The following is a 14,112-nucleotide window of genomic DNA, read 5'->3' as shown; positions in this document are numbered from 1 at the left end:
ATTTCAATTTATAAAATAGTTTAGATTTTATTTCTAATAAGTTTAAGTTAATTTGTTTTATTTATCTTAAATTACTTATCCGAGGTAAAAGGAGAACATGTAGCTGGAATCAAGGTAGATTTTTTAAGCGGAAATCTGAGACGAAAATATCTATCAAGAAATTTTCATCCCGATCTGCAAGGTTTTAATTCATCTAATTGAAATGATAAATATTAGTTCTAGTCTACTGATTTGATTTCGTTTTCAGTTTTATTTTGCTATTCCAAAGATTTGACCTTTTTTGCTCTAAATTTGGTAGTGAATTGACAATTTGAGCACCTTTCGGTGTAGGTATTGTAGAGCTACTGTTGCCAATTCGTTTTCAGTTTAATGTGATTGATTGATTGATTGATTTAATATAACGAGGAGATTATGCTGTGATCTGTGTTGGTTTGGCTGTGAAGTTAAAATGGCCAAGAGTTAGCTTTCTGTGTTTCTTTTGTTTTAAATATTTTCATGGTTTTTAGGATGTTTAATGTAGAAATATTGGTGTTTTGCAGCCATGTATGGATGGATTGTAGAGCTTGTGTTGCCGATTTCGTTTTGAGTTTTGTGTGATTGATTTAATTTAACGAGGATATGATATGATCTGTGTTGGTTTGGCTGTGAAGTTAATCTGCATTCCTTTTTTTTGTAAATGGTTTCATATTTTTAGGATGTTTAATGTGGAAATATTGGCGTTTTGCAGCCATGTATGGATGGACTGTAGAGCTTGTGTTACCGATTTTGTTTTGAGTTTTGTGTTATCGGTTTAATTTAACGAGGATGTGATATGATCTTTGTTGGTTCGGTTATGATTTATGTAGTTAAAATGGCTCAAACTTGGCTTTCTGTTTCTTTTGTTTTAAATGGATTCATGGTTTTTAGGATGTTTAATGTGGAAATATTGGTGTTTTGCAGCCATGTTTGGACAGGGAAATAGATTATTGAAGCATTCGAGGGGAACTAAAAAGATAGAGTCTCCAGTTTTCTTTGCATTGCTGATTTTGGTGATACTTGCATTGGTGCTTTTCTTTGGAAAGAATGGTGATAAGTCCACTTTGATGATGCCTGATCTTGATAGCCAAAAATGGGATAGGTTTGACTCATTGGTTCGATTAAATCCGACTGTGGAATCGAGGAATGGGACTGATTTAATCTGGCAAATTCCTGACTCACCGAAGGGTGTTCTCTTCTTGGCTCATGGATGCAGCGGTAGAGCAGCTAATTTTTGGGATAAGTCGCCTAAGTGTCCGAGTTGTGTCGGTTTACCTGAAGAGAGGCTCATTGTGCTTCATGCTCTGGCTAGAAAGTTTGCTGTATTTGCCATATCGAGTAAAGGTGAATGCTGGTCGCTAGGGGAGGAGCGGGGGATCGTTAAAAGTATGATCCGGTGGTGGATTTCTGAGCAAAAGTTAGACAAGCTGCCTGTATATGCAATGGGTGCCTCCTCTGGTGGATACTTTGTCTCTGCTCTGGCCGCAGAGTTTCAGTTTCAAGCTATTGCCGTGATGATCGCTGAAGGGGTGTATAGTCATTTGGATATAACAAAGAAGTATCCAGCTACACTCTTTGTGCACATGCCCAAAGATGAAAAACGAAACCGGAAAATAGAGAAATATCTAGTAGTGATGAGGGAGAAGGGTATTGATGTTGCAGAAATTAAATGCATGGAATTCCCTTTGACACCTCAGTTTTTTTCCAACAGAATTCCAGGTCTCAGTCGAAATTTGTCGGTGAAGTTGTTTAATGTTTTCCAGGATAAGGGCTTTATTGACGAGAACGGTTACATGAGGGATGATGGGCGTGTGATACCATGGAAAACAGCAATTGAGGAGAGAAACATTTTTCTCCCAAAGAAGTCATTGGTCAATCATATTCAGGAAGAAATGAATCTTGCATTTGCTTATCATGAAATGACTAGCTTGCAATCTCAGGAAATCCTTGACTGGTTTGAATCTCATAAGAGATGAAGAGCAATCAATCTGATTTATTACCGGCTTCTGTTTCCTCTTGCGGCAATAGTGTTTGCAGTTTGGATCACCTGATTTGAAAAGAGATGCTGGCAGGCACTATATTAAAGAGGAACTCAAAGCTTGGAAGTGCAATGCATAAATCTGGCAAATTTGATCGGTCTACCAATTTTGTTTAGTTGTGCAAACCAGAGTTTTACCCAGTTTAGTACGAAGCTGTGCATATTGTATCTTCCAACATCAGGCGCTATATGTAATTGTCTTCTGTCAATGACATTTTTTCTTCTTGAATTATGCATGGAGATTTGTACAATTGACTTGTCGAAAAGCAAATTCGTATTGTCGGTCAACTAGCATATAATTTTGTGACCACCATGCATTGGCAATCTTTTAAAAGTTACTACTTAATGAGTTTTGCTGCATTTGTTTTTACTACGATATCTCTTTTGAGCCATGAAGATGATAATGATATGAATAAACCGAGTATACAAGCCTATGCATACATCGCTGTTTTGGGATTTTTACATATTTCTTAGGGGTTGCAGACGTGCAGCTATGTCTTTTTTTGGCAGACGGCTCGCAAGGAATTCCCCCAACTTATTGGTTAGCCACTGACTTCATCAGTTCATTGCTGTATAATGTTCTTCATATTGCTTTGTTCTGTTGAATACAGAAACTTTTGGTTTTTTACTGCTGTAAGACTGAGATAAACCTGTTAATGGAGCTCCATTGTGAAAACAAATTCCCCGCCTTACTTCCAATGTTTGATGGAGAACATATATGGATGGAAAATTTGATTACCGGATCTTGTTGCGTGTTTAATGCGTTAAATATTCTTCTGTTACTCAGTTTTGCTCTAAACTCCATCAACTATGATGGGATTACAGCAAGATTTGGCAAAGCTTGTAACCGTCATTCTGGTTGATGTTTGTGTTCTCCACACCGAGGGTCACTCTATACAGTACACACCACTCTTTTTTTTTATCCCTGAGTTCATGGAAAAAGGTATACATATGTAGAAATTACTTCTTATCTCTCATAAACCTCAAAGTTTTCTTTAATCTGTTAGTTTCAACCGGTTTTCCGTTGCAGGATATAATGATGAGGTCGAGAATTGAAAATCTGGATGCCTCGTGCTGGCTAACAAGTCAATGTTATCATCCAGATTCCAGCTCCAAATTAGGTGATGTTACTGTATGAAAATTTGACCAAATCATACTAACTTAACTATGTATCCTGAATTTATTTGAAGCTCTTAGGCACAACATTTAGAACTGGATTTACCACTTGCAGATTGATTTATATTTACACTTTAACTCAGAAAATGTGGATCTGATCAAGTATCACAGATGAATACTGAATACTGAATAGTGAACACTATTATGACATTACTACCGGGTGGACGTATCTGTTTTTTGAATTTATTATAGATCTTGTAACAGATCACGTGACACTGTTATGGCCATTTCTAATGCATCAAAGTGAACGTGTTCTCTATTTATTGCATCTGCTTGCAGTTTGCACATGACCATTACAAGAATTCAATGTTTTACATTTACTAAAAGTTAGGAGGATGTTTAGCAATCCTTATTTTTTTGCCTAGCTAATGAAGAACGTGAAGCGGGATTAATTTTATTTTGTTTGCGAGTTGATTTAGCTTTTGCTAGAATTTAGCTACTGAAGAATCCATAACAAGACTGAAAGTTAGGATATACAGTATCTGAATTGTGAGCTTTTTTGGACTTAAAATCTTTCTATCCTTTTCAAACACGTGTAGTTTGATTCGAGCCCTTAACCTCTATCAGTTGATCTGGCTAGCATAGCGTCGAACCAAACCGGAGAAGTTGGTTAGTTGCTGTATTATCATTTGTAACAATCCACAACCACTAAGAATGAATCATCCAGTATAATTAGTTGCTTCATAAACAGTAGGATGCATTTGTAACAAGAACAAATTATATTTGTGCTTGATCAGGTTTATGTGGTTTTTTGTGGACCATAGGATGCAGTTGTCATATATTTATATTCATCTTATGCTAGAGTATTTATTAATCAGCAGGAGTATATATTAAGGCTGGATTTAGGAATTTAATGTAATAATGGAAGATGCTATTTTCTGTCTGTTCCTAAGCATCTTTGTTGTTTGCCATAAAACAAGGTGAAGTTCTTTTCTCAGATTCCACAAATTGAGTAAAGATCATTGAAAAATGGCATGCTTATGAAACAGCACACCACCACATAAACAAATATCATTAAAAATAAGAAACCATGACATGATTTTCTAACATTACAGTGAAATAAACATGATAAGAATACCACCCTAAACCAAATCAAAACAAGTAAAAAACCAAACTGAGTAGTAGTATCACACTTCAAGCTCTGGGCTTCATTCTCCCCTCATTAGCCATCTTGAAGAGCTGTGCCTGAGCTCCCGCAGCCCGGTTCGAGCTCAGCCCTCGAATGAAACTGTCCCTGACCTGGTTGGTGGTGTAGGGGAACCTCGTGTGCGCCACGGAGTTCAGCAGAGCAGCCGTGCCTTCCCTGTAGAGCGCTCCGATCCCGTCTGTGCGGGTGTTCGAGAGCGCCTCGAGCAAGTTCATGCTTGCCCCAGGAATAGGTGGGGTTCCAGTTCCAGTACCTGTACCTGTACCTGTACCGGTACCAGCACCGGTTCCAGAGCCACCTCCGAACGCGCCTCCCACGGTCCCGAGCCAGCCAAACAAGCCCCAAATCAGCTGAGGGTGGTTCCTCCAGTAGCTGCAAAACAGTGAATGATAATTATTCGATAATGCAAGATTTTAGTAATGTTAGTAATAAAGATCACTTTCTCCTTACTTGCAGGTGAAAGGTGGGGAGTTGGGGTCGAACGAGAACGGAGGCGATGGCACTGTGATGCCAGGCGTGGTCGGGGTCCCCGGGTCGATGGGAGTGCTCGGTGGTGTCCCATACGTCGGCGTGGGAGTCGAGGGAGTGGGCGTGTAAGGCGTGGTGGGAGTCCGGGTGGTGGGGGGAGGGGAGTGGTAGTATCCTCCCCCTCCGGAAGGCGGTGAAGTGTGGTGGTGGCTCGGGGGGGTGCCACAGTTGGTAGGCGGCGTGCTTACGTGGGGAGGTGATCTGTGGATCGGTGGCGTGCTGTATGGCGGGGTGGTCACTGCAACAAGACAATGCAAATGTTAGCTATCTCATGAGCTTTACTCGCACTTCAGAGAAATATAATGTTGTTTACCTGCAGGCGGAGGCTGTGTGCTCGGGTCGGGAGTGTAGTAGTTCTTCTGGTCATCGAAGTATTCGGCCGAAGAAACGAGCGAAACAAGCACAGTGAAAGCAGCAAAGAGCAATGTCGCTCTTCTCGCATCCATTTTTGCGGAGCTTAGACAACGAAGAGGTAGACGAAGAGGAAGACGAGAGAGTCGGAGTTGGGGAAGATGAGGATGATGAGAGGGGAGGGAGCGTTGTATTTAAAGAGGAAATCAGAAGGAAGTAAATAGAAACAGGTAAGCAAGTATGTGGTTAGTTGAGTTGTGCATTTAAACTCTCATTTAAATCTCACAATGCATAGATATATTACATATTTACATATACATGTGTGTGTGTATCATGAGCTCAGGACAAGTATCCATTTTTATTATTGACATATATCAACATTTGCATGACTATGAACAGACCTTCCTCATCCAGTTTTCAAGATTGAAACCATTATTTTGAACTAACCTTTCCATACATTTATTACATGCTTTTCTCTGACTTAGCCTCCTGTTTTCAAGCCCTCCACTTTAGGTCATTCTTGCTTTGATTTTTATTACCTATGCTCAAAGTAAAGCAATTTGAACACACATTAATGGATATTTTAGCATTGTGTTTTGACTTCAAAATCATGATTTTTATGGTTAGGAATTTTAAACTCTAATTATGAATAGAATAAACTGGTCTCGGGATGAAAGCATTGCAAATTCGGTTTATTTGTCACTCCACTCGTCCACTGCCTATAAGTCTTGTTAGTAATGTCCGCATGAGTTTTAATACAAAATCAGTAAGTATGAAAAAGATTTAAAAAATAGTTAAGTATCGTCATTTCACATTATTAGAGAGTGAAACTTACTAAAAAATAGAAATGACACATTTTTATAGGACGGCTTAAACTGGAAAAACAAGACTATTGATTTGTAGCCGGCGGGAGTAGTATTTTGGCATCACTCTTCATTCATCAAATGGTTAATTAAGAAATTGTATAAATATAAGACCATTTGCAATTGTTGACAATATAGGGCCCTAAGGTGCAAGCGCAGATCGTTCATTTTTGGGGTAGTGAGTCGGGTTGTAGACTTGCCCATGCCGTATGGAATTGGTCAATCCGAGCACTGCGTGTCACCGATAGTTTGAAATTTTAAATTTTTAGTTTTTGTGGTCTAGCTTAATATCGTGCTCTGTGAATTTTGGGTGCTCGGGTTTGGCCTAAAAATCTTACGTGGGAGTACGTGAACAATATAGGTCTGATCCGGATTTGTGGCCGGTGATCTAAGTAGCCTAGGTAAAACACTAATTTAGTACTCCTACCTATTTCCCCGCCTTTTTCTTATTTAAAAATCTACACGTTGAATAAAATGGATTAATTATGATAGTGATTAGGGGTTAATGATAGGTGTTGGACCATGCTAGGTAGATGCAATACCACAATGTTGTTTGATGGTGTTACTAAATTAATGTGCACGTTCCATTTTTGTGTCACAAAACTTTTATACTTAATTGAAGTCGGCATGTGTCAACGTTCGCAAGTTTTTCCCATGCATATTAATTATGTTTGCAAAGTTTATCTTGTATTCTTCATTTTCTTGAACATTAGATTTCACTTTGAAGAGTTTGTATAGTTTACTATATGGGTGTCTTATTGGATTATGTTCGTCAATTTTTAGTTTTGAGCATTTTTTTTATTCGTAAAAACAATGAAATTATACCAGCATTGTAGTTTAGAGATCTTTTTCTATTTATTTAATTCAACAAGGGATATTGGCATCTAATATCACGAAACTTTCAAAAAGTTGGATTTTTCCCACGAACTTTAAAATTGGCAAATAATATCACGAACTTTACCCCTGATTTGTTTTTTCCCACGAATGAAAAATTTCCAACAAATAATATTGTAATACGGATTTGTTTTCAATCTTTGAAGATAGTTTTTCTTGAAGCACACCCTACAAAATTATTCTTCGATCTATTAAAATAACATGAATTTTTTCATTCGTGGGAAAAAACAAACTAGGGGTAAAGTTCGTGATATTATTTGTCAATTTTAAAGTTCGTGGGAAAAACCCAACTTTTTTGAAAGTTTCGTGATATTAGATGTCAATATCCCATTCAACAATTAAAGAAATACTATAGTATTAACAAAAGATCTCGGGTAGTAACTCAATATGGCCAAGACCAAAAAATTAAATTTGAAAATAAAAATAAAATCAAAATAAAACAGTTGCACATGAAAATTAGAATTGAATCACAGTAAAGGCAGTGGCAGAGAAGTAGTTGAAAGGGCTGAAAAAATGATGAAATTGCACTGCCACATTAAATTTGAATAATAAATGAGGTCCATCACCTAAAACATTACTATTAATAAAAGAATATTTGTGGCCTTTTTGACTACATTTTTTTGTAAATTGCATAACTCTGGTGAGAGAGAGAGATATGTGAAGTTTGAATATTGATTGAATTGAGCTGTCTATTCAATAATAACATAATTGGGGTAAGTTGTTGCTGGTGTGAGCTTTGATTGTTAGTACTAGTATTATTCATATTTTTTAGTAGTGTATAAATAACATTTGTAAAACTGTTAATTATACAAATATTTTCATTTTCGGAGATGATAGTGATAATAGACTATTGATAGAGGTCTGTGTGCCTATATCTCTAGACTCTAGTGGTGAAGCTTTTATTACTATTTGATTTACAGTTGAAATGTGTTGGTTTGCGAAGTAAATGGTGAATTTAATTTACTTAGTTAATGCATGTACGTTGATAATGATGCCCACTATAAAGAGCCATCTCTCTCACGCGGTTTCAGGCTTCATATTTGTTGCTACAGGTGAACAAAATATTTGATCCGAATCAAATTGACATATACTCCATAAAATAAAATAAAATAAAAAGTAGAAACACCAAATTTAATTTTAATATTATGGAGTATTATATTAATAATTACTCCCTCCGTCCCCGATTAAGAGTCACACTTTTCCAATTCGGTCCGTCCCCAATTAAGAGTCACACACTTCATTTTTACCATAAATAGTAAGTAGGTCTCACATTCCACTAATTCAATTCACTCACACTTTATTATAAAACTAATGTAAAAAATGGGTCCCACATTCCACTGACTTTTTCAACCAACTTTTCTTTACATTTCTTAAAACTTGTGTCCGTTCAAAATGTGACTCTTAATCGGGGACGGAGGGGAGGGAGTATCATTTAAATCATTTCTGATCAATACCAACTATTGAAACGAGCATAACTTTTAAAATTTTCTCAAATATTACACGATAGTCTAATTGAAAGTAATTAGGTAAATCTGACATTAAAATCTATTTATATTTGTTTATATTAAAAGATGTTATAGTATTTTGATTTTGTTAAGATGGTAATTGTTTGAATATGTTAATTAATCTATACGAGTACTATTTAATTTTTTTGCAAATTCACTGACATAATTTTTGGATTTTTATATTTTTTATTTTTAAATATATTTGTGCAAGTTTGGTTTTTGAATAGTTCGATTTAGATTGATTTTATTTTTAAAAAGTTGGTTTTCAATTCGATTCATGAGTTTAGACAAAACCGAACTTAATATTAAAGGATGCTTACCCTTATTTGTTGGTTTATTTCTGAGTAATTGACTGTTAAATCTTCAAACTTATGATGAAATTAGGATGTTTAAGGTTCAATAAGATTGTCGCCTTTTGATAATGATAGTTATCAGTTAAGAATTAAGATAGACGATGATCGATCAACTTCAAGAATTAATGTCTCAGACTACAAAGTCTCTCTTATTTGGAATCTTTTGGCATAAGAGTACTTTTTTTTTTCTTCTTGTTAAATCCAATAAATAAAATGAACGCAGTAAATTTTCTGAAAATTGCATTGTTTACGTATATGACTTTTTTTCCCAATTTTTAGAAGGTATTACTATTCATTGATGTACATAAATATGTTTTGGTATGGACCTAAGTCTCTCATTAACCTTATGTGCATTGGCATATACATATCAAAATTTTGATTTAAAAATATATATTCCTTATCAATTTTTAAAACTGAAGTACTTATTAAAAGAATACTATAATTGTTTCAAAATTATTTGAAACATAAAATAACATACACATTATTGCTCTTTAATTTGCTATATATAACATGGATATAACCGATAAATAAAGTGTTAAAACATGTAAATTATTTTTAACTTACAAAAAGTGGTTAGGCTGCCCCACGTGATGAAATGATTTCCACAATGATTAGTTGAATTTAATTTCGTGCTTCATATAATTATTTCTAGCGTTGAAGAATTTCAGCTTCCTTGTTATGTCGGATTAAGATTTAAATGTTAGTTATACCTATCTAATTGTCTAATATAAAGCTTAAATTACCATTTGAAGTTTCTTCATTCGGATTAGGGCTTCAATTTGATTTAATTGTACCACTCCAACAATTTGGAGTAAGAAATTTCACTATCTTAGGACTCTCATAATTACGACCGATATGCATCAAGTCAGTCACCACTTCCGTAATTTTTGCAATTGGATACGCGTTGGCCCCATACATGAGGCTTACAATGTTGTAAAGATTTGTGTTTTTCGGTAAATATGTCGCTCGGGTCTTGTCACTACGGCCCCCTTTGCGAGGAGGCATCCATTCTCTTAAAGTTATGAGGATTTTTGCCGGGGTAGATGACCACATGGTCCACATGTATAGCTAGGAATGATACTATCAAATCATATTGAACCTTCTAAATCAAAGAAGACATTTCAAATTGAAATTAAAGCTTGTACTTATTTTGATAAAATTTTAATTTTTTCTTTTTTGAGTTGGACAATAATAGACTTTTAGGCTTTCTTTCTAAATGTGTTGAGATAGATTGGACTTGGATCAAAAATTTTAATTTTGGAGCCCCTACCTATATCCCTCCCTTTTATCGAAACTAATAAATGTATTTGCCATTCCACGTTTTTCTCACATTAGAATTTTATTTGACAAACAAGCTTAGTTGGAAAACTAATACAAATATTATTAATTACTCCATATTATAGATTGAGAAGTTTTGCATCATCGAAAAACTTTTTATTTTCAAATTAAACCACTTAACGAGCTTTCTCACGAGTTAATCAGCTCAATTTTGTTGTTTAAAGTAACAAGCTCGAACAAATTTCTATTGCGTGCTCATGCACTAGGGGCACAAGTCCAAACCAACAATTACTTTTAAAAATTCATTTTTTCTTAGAAGCCATGATCACGAGGTCAATAACATTGGATTTAATAATCCAGCCTATGATGGTCCCATATTCTGATCTATGAAAATCGGATGAAAAGAATGAAAAAATCATTTTCCCATCAAACTCGAAATACATAGCAATAAATATGACACTCCCAAACGATACAAGAATTAAAAGGGCAGTACCAATTTGTACATAAATAAAGACCATAAGTAATACTACTAGTTTCACTCTCATGGACCATAGTGACTCAATCCCCCGATCAATTTAGGCGAAGGAGATGCGTCTTACCAACTGATTGCATTTCATCGTCACGACATGGCAGGGAGTAATTAACACATTTTAAAAATAGAGTTGCACCTGCTATTCATGTACATCGATATCATTCCCCAACACGAAACCAACCGTGCACTAATCTCAACGTGAGATACCGAGTTCAATTCATACAAGTAGCATGATATTCTAAACCATATCAACCATCATCATACTTAAATCGACAAGTTTCATGCATAAGTCCTATCCAACTTTTCCTAATAAGTAAAGCATATAATGTTATTCCTTAAGCAAAAGACAACTTCAAAGAAGGGCAACAAGAATAAGTAGGCCATTCAGCAAGTAGAAAGAATTCATAGAAGCAACATCAAGTGCTATAGTTTTCAAGCTCATGGTTATTTACTCGTTTCCCTCGTGAGTCTGCTATGGTGTGTCATGTTGAGAGCCTAAAACCATATGGTTCATTTCATGAACAAATACACTCATGTAACAATCCGAGGTATATTGCAAACAAGGAAAATGCCAACACTAAGTAACAATATAGCAAAAAAAATTTGATAATATTCTCTTCCATTTACTCAAGAGTAAAACCAAAGAATACAGAAGGTTGCAAGGCAAGGTAATAGACTAATAGAGGTCAGCCATCAACCTACTCAAAAGTTCGATTATGCCTCAACACTTAAATGCAGCAGAAGTTACTAAGTTATGGGTAAATAAGCGCACTAGTGATGTATTTCATGATCGTTCTAAAAGTACTCTCTAACTGGGAACAAGTTTTTATAAAGAAAACCTGAAAGTGCAAGGTTTCAGACATTAAGTTGGCTCTTTAGCAACTGTGTGTGAGATCAACCATGGTCCTTTGGGTAACTAACTCATAGAGATGCTAATTTCTGATAATTTACTTAAGTCCTGCCAATTCACGAAAACATTTTTTGAAAAACGAAAAAAAAAGAATATGTAAAGAATGAATGATCTTTTTCTTCATTATTAATGAGAATTTTCAGATGGGTACATCCTTAACACACTTTGCTGGGTCTGGAAATAGCTTGTGACTGACAGGCATTATACCCTTACTGGACCACCGTTTAATAAGGGCCACTTCAAGCAGCCTCACCTGCGTAGAATCCTTTCATCAACAAAATTTCACAATATAAAGATTTTGACAAGAATTACATGACCAAAGTAGAAAATAAGAGTGAAAAAACAGATAATAAACCAAAATTCAATTTCTTTTTTACTTTGACACTGTACAACTGTACAAGAGTGTGAAATAAATGAAGTTATGATAGATAAACACAAACATCCACCTGTCCTTGAGGCTTGAGTTACAATCAGTTTTACCCATCCTTAATGATATGCGATCCGCACAATGACTTTACGAATACTAGTTTTATATCCTTTAAGTGGTCAAATAGAACTTCAGAGCAATCATGCCCGAGGACCCAAAATTTTGTAGACTGGTCAAGTAAGGAAAATGAGGTCATAGGCATTTGAACCTTTGGTCATAGACTCATGATATAGTTAGTTAACATGCAATCTGCTGCCAAAAAGTTACAAAAACCACAGCCATCATGCCTCCATAAACACAATTATGTCAGCTTTCAGCGACAACAAAGATTTGGTTTTCGCAGAATTAGGGTAAAGACAATTAACATCTAAGGCTTCTAAGATACGCCATTGTGTTGCTACTTACTAGAGATTAGAGAAGTATACTTATGCTAAATAGAAGTTTAAATTTTAAGCACCAGACGATACTAGTCTGCCTCAAGATGTTTAAGCAGCCTTCACTTGAATGGCAAACAGCACATGGATGCAACATTATCAGTTACAAAACAATCCGCAACCACCAACAGTTCCATGACAACTCAGTATACGCAAAAACTTCCCCGCCATTCCCAAAGGAAAGTTAATAGTGAGACTCATAACTAAAGCTCTATATCGACTAAATTTCAAATCACAATCAATAAAAGTTCTTAGGAAGCACAGAGATGAATATAATTTGAAGTGACCAACCTGCTTCACAATCAAAGGCTCCTTTTCATGACTAAGCGGTTCACTTAGTATTGTGAAAAAACCATTTCTGTTCCCATAAACAATATCCGTGAAAGGCCGATCACCAACCTAGCATTTGCACAGCCAACATACATAATCAATAGTCCGGATTTTCAATCGAATCACACAAGAAATATAACGATAGAGAAGATAAAACAATTACAAGATGGGATCTCACCATAATAAGTCTAGAGGATTCACAACCAAAGCTATTTTCGATATCTTCAGCTGTTCCTGCTGGCTTCTTCACCTCTACAATAAATTGAACAAACGAAAGCAACAAACTCACTAAGTGGTCCAACATTTTTTCCACATCAATTAATCCTAAACCTAATTAATACACACAATTATAAAGATTGCGATTTGGAGAGTGGAATGAGAAAACATACTGTGCCTTATGACTTTGATGCCGATTGCATCCTCGAGGGCTTTTGCCTTTCTACCATCAGGATCATACTCAGACAACCCTAAATCAACAAACCACACACTTAATCAAGCAAACCAAAACAAAATCAGCTCAAATAAACGAAATCAAACCAAAATTTACCCGCAGAGTTGCTGAACACAGCGATATTCGATCCGAACAGAGATTTACACTGCTCAATCGTAGGCGCAAGAGGCGCCCACAAGCTCAAAGAGTAAGGAACAGTGATAGTGTTATCCTTATCAAAAACCACACCTTGAAAACCCCTCTTTTTCAGCTCAACCCAATCAATGTATCGGATATCCGGCACGGCAACATGCGGAATCGACAACTGCTTATCCTTCGAGAAAATCCCAACGGAGCAAGCGATGCCTTCGAAATTGATCCGCTGCCCTAGCGCGGCTTTGAAATCAGCCCACCCCATGCTCGACGAAATGCCTGAAGAAGTATCCGCCTCAAATCCCCGCTCCTCCTCCTCGAAATTAGGCTCCTGATCCTCGATGGAAGAGCGGAATCCGTGGAGGAACTCGCTGTTCTCTCGATTGTTGAACTTGTGCTTGCTGCTCTCCTGCTCCTTGCAGCAGCTGTGCGTGGAGGTGAGCGCGACGAGGTTGTGATTCGTGAATTGGGAATTGCGAGGGCGGGAGTTGAGGGGGATGCTGGTGGGAATCCGAGGGTGGGAGAGGCTATTGGGAAGGGGATAGTGGCAGCAGCAAGTGTGCCAGGAAGAGGGGATTGAAGTGGATTGCATAATTAAATAATTGACATGAGATTTGTGTGGTTAAATATGTGGGAAATTCGGCAATGGTGGAAATTGCAAAGCTTGGAATTTGGGAAGTGGAGAAGAAGGCTAGAATCCAAAGGGTTTCAGCCATGGCGGAATTTTTCCAAGTCCATTGGGCCTTCT

General features: G+C 36.5%; 3 protein-coding genes across 4 annotated transcripts; 1 reads left to right on the top strand and 2 right to left on the bottom strand.

Moving 5' to 3' along the window:
- Window positions 1-206: 206 nt before the first annotated feature.
- Window positions 207-2,363, top strand: LOC125187080. 2 transcript variants are annotated; one of them, XM_048083593.1, is made up of 2 exons: window positions 207-330; window positions 940-2,363. In XM_048083593.1, exon 2 carries the CDS (start codon window positions 942-944, stop codon window positions 1,989-1,991), a length of 1,050 nt encoding a protein of 349 aa, XP_047939550.1. In that variant the 5' UTR covers window positions 207-330; window positions 940-941; the 3' UTR covers window positions 1,992-2,363. The 2 variants fall into 2 exon arrangements, with proteins under 2 accessions (XP_047939550.1, XP_047939549.1); XM_048083592.1 differs by lacking the exon at window positions 207-330 and adding an exon at window positions 421-458.
- Window positions 2,364-4,191: 1,828 nt separating this feature from the next.
- LOC125187425 (protodermal factor 1-like) lies at window positions 4,192-5,441 on the bottom strand. Its single transcript, XM_048084016.1, has 3 exons — window positions 5,218-5,441; window positions 4,827-5,142; window positions 4,192-4,748 (listed from the first exon to the last, which is right to left on the bottom strand). The coding sequence occupies exons 1-3, from the start codon at window positions 5,348-5,350 to the stop codon at window positions 4,364-4,366; spliced, it is 834 nt and encodes a 277-aa protein (XP_047939973.1). The 5' UTR covers window positions 5,351-5,441; the 3' UTR covers window positions 4,192-4,363.
- A 6,246-nt stretch (window positions 5,442-11,687) lies between these two features.
- On the bottom strand, window positions 11,688-14,112 carry LOC125188682 (phosphatidylglycerophosphate phosphatase 1, chloroplastic/mitochondrial). The gene is made up of 5 exons (XM_048085684.1): window positions 13,329-14,112; window positions 13,171-13,248; window positions 12,960-13,033; window positions 12,743-12,850; window positions 11,688-11,843 (listed from the first exon to the last, which is right to left on the bottom strand). The coding sequence occupies exons 1-5, from the start codon at window positions 13,954-13,956 to the stop codon at window positions 11,730-11,732; spliced, it is 1,002 nt and encodes a 333-aa protein (XP_047941641.1). The 5' UTR covers window positions 13,957-14,112; the 3' UTR covers window positions 11,688-11,729.

Source organism: Salvia hispanica, chromosome 5 (genome assembly GCF_023119035.1).
Source record: "Salvia hispanica cultivar TCC Black 2014 chromosome 5, UniMelb_Shisp_WGS_1.0, whole genome shotgun sequence".
Lineage (NCBI taxonomy): Eukaryota > Viridiplantae > Streptophyta > Magnoliopsida > Lamiales > Lamiaceae > Salvia > Salvia hispanica.
The sequence above is the reverse complement of the archived record's forward strand: the minus strand, read 5'-3'. Positions and strand labels throughout refer to the sequence as shown.

Bases quoted from the DNA above. Each gene is read 5' to 3' on its own strand.
- LOC125187425 (XM_048084016.1), bottom strand. From the start codon at position 5,350: ATGGATGCGAGAAGAGCGACATTGCTCTTTGCTGCTTTCACTGTGCTT. The intron at 5,143-5,217 runs GTAAACAACATT...GTCTTGTTGCAG, and splicing joins CACACAGCCTCCGCCTGCAG to TGACCACCCCGCCATACAGC. The intron at 4,749-4,826 runs GTAAGGAGAAAG...ACTGTTTTGCAG, and splicing joins TCCCCACCTTTCACCTGCAA to CTACTGGAGGAACCACCCTC.
- LOC125188682 (XM_048085684.1), bottom strand. From the start codon at position 13,956: ATGCAATCCACTTCAATCCCCTCTTCCTGGCACACTTGCTGCTGCCAC. The intron at 13,034-13,170 runs GTATGTTTTCTC...AATTTATTGTAG, and splicing joins CATCAAAGTCATAAGGCACA to AGGTGAAGAAGCCAGCAGGA. The intron at 11,844-12,742 runs GTTGGTCACTTC...GATTCTACGCAG, and splicing joins AGCCTTTGATTGTGAAGCAG to GTGAGGCTGCTTGAAGTGGC.